Source organism: Miniopterus natalensis (assembly GCF_054644295.1).
Source record: "Miniopterus natalensis isolate mMinNat1 chromosome 5 unlocalized genomic scaffold, mMinNat1.hap1 SUPER_5_unloc_2, whole genome shotgun sequence".
NCBI lineage: Eukaryota > Metazoa > Chordata > Mammalia > Chiroptera > Miniopteridae > Miniopterus > Miniopterus natalensis.
Window position 1 is genome coordinate 321,443 of NW_028269913.1, and position 6,609 is coordinate 328,051.

The following is a 6,609-nucleotide window of genomic DNA, read 5'->3' on the forward strand; positions in this document are numbered from 1 at the left end:
ATGAGGCAATGTCTTAAAAACAAGGGAAAATCTGAGAAGATCTCAGTCAGGGCACTCCAAAGAACTGGTGGTGTGTGTGTGAGGGGGCAGAGAAAGAGAGAGGGAGAAAGGGAGGGAGAGAAAGATGGGAGGAATTGCCTCACTTGATTGTAGGGACTTGGATGTCTGAAATCCACTGGAAAGGATATCCTGGCCACCTGGAAACTCAATCTAATGCTCTAAGCTTGAGGCAGTTACTTCTGTGGTATACCTGTTTTTATTCTTATGGCCTCCAAATGATTGGATGAATCCATTCCCTATTATTGAGGGTAATCTCCTTTACTTAAACTCAACTCATTTTAGATGTTACCCCAACTACAAAATACCATTAAAGCAACTTTAAAGTAACACCATTACTTTGATTAATCAACTGGGTACGCTATGGCCTAGCCAATTTGACACACAGAAGTAACCATCACCTAGAGGAAGATAGGAGTAGGAGAATCCTGAACCAGAGTCAAGGCAGACTACATAGATTGTCAGAAGTACAAATGGGCCATTCCAACCCAGAAATCCAGAAAAATTGAAGGCATATGTCAAATGACCAGATAAAAGCCAGAGATCCTAGGAGTCTCTGAATATTGAGGCAAATTGTCATGTAGAGTTGCTCTTTCTTTCATAAAATCAATATGACCCAATGACAAAAAACACAACATGCCCTGAAGAGGAAGTCTGAATATCTGGTAAAATCTTACTTTTTAGATAACAGGAACCAAGGTGATTGTGGACAAATCATCAAACCCTTAGGTCCCCTAAGTTTATCGGTAGAATCAACAAGTGTGATTAGCATCCAGAGTGAATGTTTGCAGAGGAGAATTCAAAAGCACAGTCACCTCTGAGAGCAGTATTTACACTGAACTTGAACATACAATGTCACTTGGAGGAACTATTAAAAAGTTCCTCTGTTTTAGTCAAAACTCAGAAGATTCTAATTCCAACGAAATGTGGCCTGGGTTTCAAGATTTTTTTAAATTAAAAAATGTACCCAAGGACATAGACAATGGTGTGGTGAAGGAGTGGGGTGGGGCAGGGGCTGAGAGGAGGGGTGCAAAGGGTGCAATGAGGGACATGTGTGTTTGTGTGTGTGTGTGTGTGTGTACTTTGGGTGATTTTAAGTTTATTCTGTGTGGAGAACCACTTACCAAAGTATTCAAACATGTTTTTGTTCATTACTGTTTTTTAACAACCTGATAGTTCATTGTGAGCCATGGAAAGAATTCTTCAAGGTCCTGGTAACTTCTAGTATTAAAATTAATTGCTTCTTTTTTAACTTAAAAAATTTTTTAATTATTGAATTTATTGGGCTGATGGGCGACATTGGTTAATAAAATTATATAGGTTTCAAGTGTACCAGTGCATAACACATCATGCTGCACCTGTGTTCATCACACAACGTCAAGTCTCCTTCTAGCACCCCTTATCCCCAGTGTAGCCCCTCTACCTCCCCCCATTTCCCCTTCCCTGTGGTAATCACCATACTGCTTTCTGTGTTGTTTTTTTTTTATTTTCTGCTTAATCCCATCACCTGTTTCACTCATCCCCCCCCCCCCCAAGTTTCTTCTCTCTGACAGCTCTAAGTCTGTTGGTATCTGAGTCTGTTTCTCCTTTGTTAGATTATTTTGTTAAACTGATTCCACATATAAGTGAAATTGTATGATATTTGTCTTTCTCTGACTGGCATATTTCACTTAGCATAACACTCTCTAGGTCCATCCATGCTGTCACAGAAGGTAAGATTTCTTTCTTTTTTTGTGGCTGCATAGTAATCCACTGTGTAAATGTACCACAGCTTTTTTATCCATTCATCTACTCATGGGCACTTGGACTGCTTCCAGATCTTGACCATTGTAAATAACGCTGCAATAAATGGGGGGGGGGTGCATATATTCTTTTATATTGGTGTTTTGGGATTCCTTGGATATATTTCCAGAAGTGAAATTGCTTCTGTTACAGCAATAATGCAGATGCTATCACTGGTTAGGCATTTGTTAGAAGTTGGGGCTTGCTCAACGGGGAAAGCAATGGGAAAAGACAGCACAAACTCTCAAAACCATAAAAGGAAACATGGGTCGTATGCTGCAGAATAGTTTGTGTGCTTTTTTTAAAGTTATAAGTGACAAATGTATTTCTTTTTATTGTTATTAAATTTTTTTCAATGTATTTCAGTAACCAAAGCAATTTTACTTTATTTCACTTTATTCCACTATTGGTCATAGTTTGAGCCCTACATGCTCCCTTTTGTTTCACCTCAAAGGTCTTCTTTGTCTTCTGTTACAGCCTTTGTTTTAATGTCTGTTTTCTGATATAAGTATTGTTACCCCAGCCTTTTTTCATTTTCATGGAATATCTTTTTTATTTTCTCTACTTTTAGTCTCTGTGTGTGTCTTTTGTTCTGAGGTGGGTCTCTTGTAGACAGCATATATATAAGTATTGTTTTCTTATCCATTTAGCTATCCTATAGCTTTTGATTGAAGAAATTAATCAATTTACATTTAACATAATTATTGATAGGTTTGTATTTAGTGCCACTTTATTCTTTATAATTATGTCTCTCCTTTTGTTCTTTCTTTTTTTACAGAAGTCCCTGGCACAGTCTCAGCTCTTCTGCCTTCCCTGGTTTGCTCCCGCTTGCCCAACTACAGGTATTTCAATGAACAAATCTCTCAGATGGGTTTGTGCACTTAGCAGGAAATCCTTTGTTGAATTATAGCTGTTAAAATTGTTGAAACTTCAAAGGGAGAATCAAGGGGACCACAATCTTGAGAAATAGGGTCTTTATATAATTATTTTGAGAAGTTTGATTATAAAAGAGCATTATAAGAGTATATAGGATGATTATGGAGTAGATAAAAAGTTGTGCCTCCATGTTTATTGCAACAATATATATAATAGCCAAGATATGGAATCAACCCAAGCACTCATAAGTAGACAAGTGGATAAAAAAAGCAGTGGTACATATATACAATGGAATATTATTCATCCAAAAAAAAGAATTAAATACTACCATTTCTGAAAGCATGCATGGATGGATCTAGAGGGTATTATCCTAAGTGAAATAAGTCAGACTGTGAAAGATTGATATCAAATGATTTCACTTATATGTGGAATCTAAAGAACCAATTAAACAAAGAAACAGAACAAAAACAGACTAATGGATGCAGAGAACATACTGAGAGTTGACACAGTAAAGAGAGGTTGGAAGGATGAGTGAAAAAGTTGACAGAATTAAGAAGTGCAATTACAAAATAGTCATGGGATGTAAAGTACAGTATAGGAATTACAATCAATAATATAACAACTATGTATGGTGCCAGGTTGCTACTCAAGATATTAGGGGGAACACTTTGTAAAGAATATGGCTGTCTAACCACTATGCTGCACACTTGAAACTAAAAAAAATATAATAATGAATATATATTACCTGAAAAATAAAAATTTAAAAATGTTCCAAATTTTTGAATTTAAGTCTTTGAAAATTAGTTTCATGGGGAAAAATGACTACTAGAAAAGCTAAGATGAGTAACTGATGGATCCCAGTGCCAGAGAGGACTATAAAGGATAGATGGAGAGAATAGATGGGTTGTTTTCTGTAAGGAAGAGGGGTATTTTTCTTAACAAAACAGAGAGTGAGGAGTACTATAGAGATGCAGATTTAGGTAGGTTTGTTATGTTTCTTATTTAAAAGATGAAACAATTCCCTTTGATTGATTTTAATTACTATTATTATTATCATTATTTTTCAAAGTGCAAACAGAATTAAGGGTGGATAAAGTTGGATATTTAAAGAAAGTATCATTTTTAAAGAAATTTACTGTACAAAAGTAAAGAAATGCAGATGGCTAAAGAAGCATGAGGATTACCAGATAATGTGGAATTCTAAGTTGTAACAGGTGACTACATATGTGTAGGTGTCTAAACCAATCTGTTCATATGTATAGTATGTTAAACTGCCAGTATGAGAATTTGGCAATTAGATTCATCTAAATTTGGGGTTTTGTCATGCATATGTTAATGAGGAACTAAGGTTCCAAATATTTTTACTTATTAGTAAGAGAATACTTAAAATTATTAATGATGAATCTTAAATAGGAAAGGGTAGGAAGTCAGGAGGGACTAATGGATGAGTGGAAACTGAGAGCCCTACTGAGACTGACACCCTGGAGGAGTAGGAGTAGCTAAGTTACCAAGCACAGGACTTTACATCTTCTGTTTCACCTGATTATGCAAACTGGATGTCATGTTACACTATCCTTAAAGAAAGGATGGACCAGTTAGGATTAAATTAAATGACAGGTGACAAAATTCAACATGTAAATTTGCTTAAAGATATGTTTATTTCTCACTGAAAAAAATTCAGAAATTGAGCATACAGTTGTTTCATGACATTTTTAGAAACCCACTCTCATTCTCTTTCTCTGACATCCTATCATTGACATAGTCCGAGATGTTCTTAGAGTTTCATCCATCAGGCCACCTTACAGCCATCAGTAAGCAAAGACAACAGGAAGACAAACAAATTTCTTTAAGTACACACCCCAGAAATCAAACAGAATAATTCAACTTATAATGCCTTGGTCATTATTTAGCCACATTCAGCAGGGGAAGCTAGACAATATAATTTTTATGCGAGGCTGTCATAAGGCATAGTAATGAGAGTCTATAACTAAGGGAGAAGGGAAGATTGACCTGAGGGGCAACCATCAGACTGTGAGCAGAGCTTCATCTTGAAAAGGAACCAGGAAGGTAAAAAAATCAATGTGTGGCTGGTGGGGAGAACTGTGATCATCTCTGGGGTCCAAAGTCATCATTACTCAAGGAAGGGTAGGCATATGAATTGCATCACCTCTTCTCCTCCATGTGGACTATGGTCAAGGGGCCTGAGCCAAAGGGCCAAAGTCTAAAAAGTGGCCTTAGGACACCACTAAATATGTTCTGAGGAAAGGTGAAAATATGGGATCCATCTGTCATGTTACAGAAAGATACATCTCCAGCCTCATAATCCAGGAATATCCCCACACGAAGGGGTTTTTCTCTTAGAGCAAGAAGAGTTTCTGGGGAGGTGAGAGCCCAGTATTCCCCGTCATAGAGCCTGATGGCCCAGAAACCATTCTGTGGGGACACTGTGACCTTCCCATTTCTTTTAACATTATCCCTACATATTCCCAGGTCCCAGGAATGGGTGTCCCCAACCTCCACCTCCCAGTAGACTCTCCCTGAGCTGATGTCCTGCTGACCCAGCACACAGGGAAGGGAGTCGAATCTCTTTGTGGAGCTGGGTAGATCTTGACAAGTTTCTTTCCAGGTTACTTGTTTCCCACCTTCAGACAGCAGGAGGGCAGGATGAGCAGTGGCTGCATCCAGGGTCACATTTACTGCAAAGACAAGCGGAACATCATGTTCCTGGGAAAGGTTTCAGGAGGCCTTGGCCAGAGGGTCCCCATTCTGTGAGGACTTCTCCGGTCCTGTGTAGATCCAGCTCACCTGCACCCATCTTCCCCTGAGACTACCTCAAGGGAAGCAAGGTCCTACCACCCTACACTCACCAGCTTTGGATTCTTCTTTCTTCCAATCTGCAAGAAACAAATAAACACAAGAACCCACCATTTCAAAAACAAATATGTTTATGCCAAGAATATCTGGACAACTAAAAAAAATACAACTTTGTATACTTAAAACTCCTTCCACAGCCTACTAATTTGTGTCTCACTTGAGCATCTGACTCATCCGTATTCTTTTTTCATCCAACATTCCCACAGCATAAGTGTGGGAATCTATTCAGGATGTTGAAGAGGAGGCAGGGAATGTGGTCAGTCTGACAAAATCTTTTTGCTATGAGTTCTTCAGATTTTATACCAGATAATAACATTTTACCTATTCTCAAAGCATTATGCAAAATTTTTTAAAATGCTAAAATTTAATGTTTTCAAACATTGTCTTTTAAAATATTGAAACTCTATTGATTTCATGGAATGTACAATTTGAAGTTTCTTTGGTTTTCAACATATTGTTTTGTACTCAGTAGATGCTCATTTAAAGTATCTTTGATAATAGGATCGTCTTCATCATGATTCATGTCACTCACCAGCATGTAATAGTGCTTTCTTCCAGGCTGCAAAAGAACAAAATAGGACACCCTTTACTATTTTTTCTTCCATGTTTTCTCTTATTGTTTCTTCTTTTTTATCCTATCTTTGTGCCATTTCTTCTTCTCAATCCTTTGTATTTTCTCTTTCTATTCTATATCCTTATTTTTTTCAAATATGGTGAGAAAAAATGACCAAATGGAAGATAGATGGAAATACAGAGGCAACAAAGTGTGGGGGAAAGGGAGGAGCAGCTGGAGGGAGCATGAAATAAAGACAGAAAGTATGAAAGTCAAATGGGGGGAGGAACATACTGGATGACTTGTGGTTTGCACTTCAGAAACAATTTATTGAAACTACTGAAATTTAGAAAAATAATGCTTTAGATGCATCCTTGTTTACTGTAGAGGTTTTTGTTGAATTCCTGCATTCTAATTCTATTAATATAAGGGAAAAATCTAAGAGAGACTAAAAATGAAGTTTTCTG

The 6,609-nt window shown here is 37.3% G+C and overlaps 1 protein-coding gene across 1 annotated transcript; it reads right to left on the reverse strand.

The window, feature by feature from the left end:
- Positions 1-4,878: 4,878 nt before the first annotated feature.
- Positions 4,879-6,194, reverse strand: LOC148090363 (butyrophilin subfamily 1 member A1-like). Its single transcript, XM_087813702.1, has 3 exons — positions 6,122-6,194; positions 5,583-5,609; positions 4,879-5,411 (listed from the first exon to the last, which is right to left on the reverse strand). Exons 1-3 carry the CDS (start codon positions 6,192-6,194, stop codon positions 4,879-4,881), a joined length of 633 nt encoding a protein of 210 aa, XP_087669828.1.
- Between the last annotated feature and the right edge of the window lie 415 nt (positions 6,195-6,609).

Coding starts and splice junctions, on each gene's coding strand:
- LOC148090363 (XM_087813702.1), bottom strand. CDS start 6,194: ATGGAAGAAAAAATAGTAAAGGGTGTCCTATTTTGTTCTTTTGCAGCC. Junction 5,610..6,121: donor GAAAGCACTATTACATGCTG/GTGAGTGACATG, acceptor TGTTTCTTGCAG/ATTGGAAGAAAGAAGAATCC. Junction 5,412..5,582: donor GAAAGAAGAATCCAAAGCTG/GTGAGTGTAGGG, acceptor TTGTCTTTGCAG/TAAATGTGACCCTGGATGCA.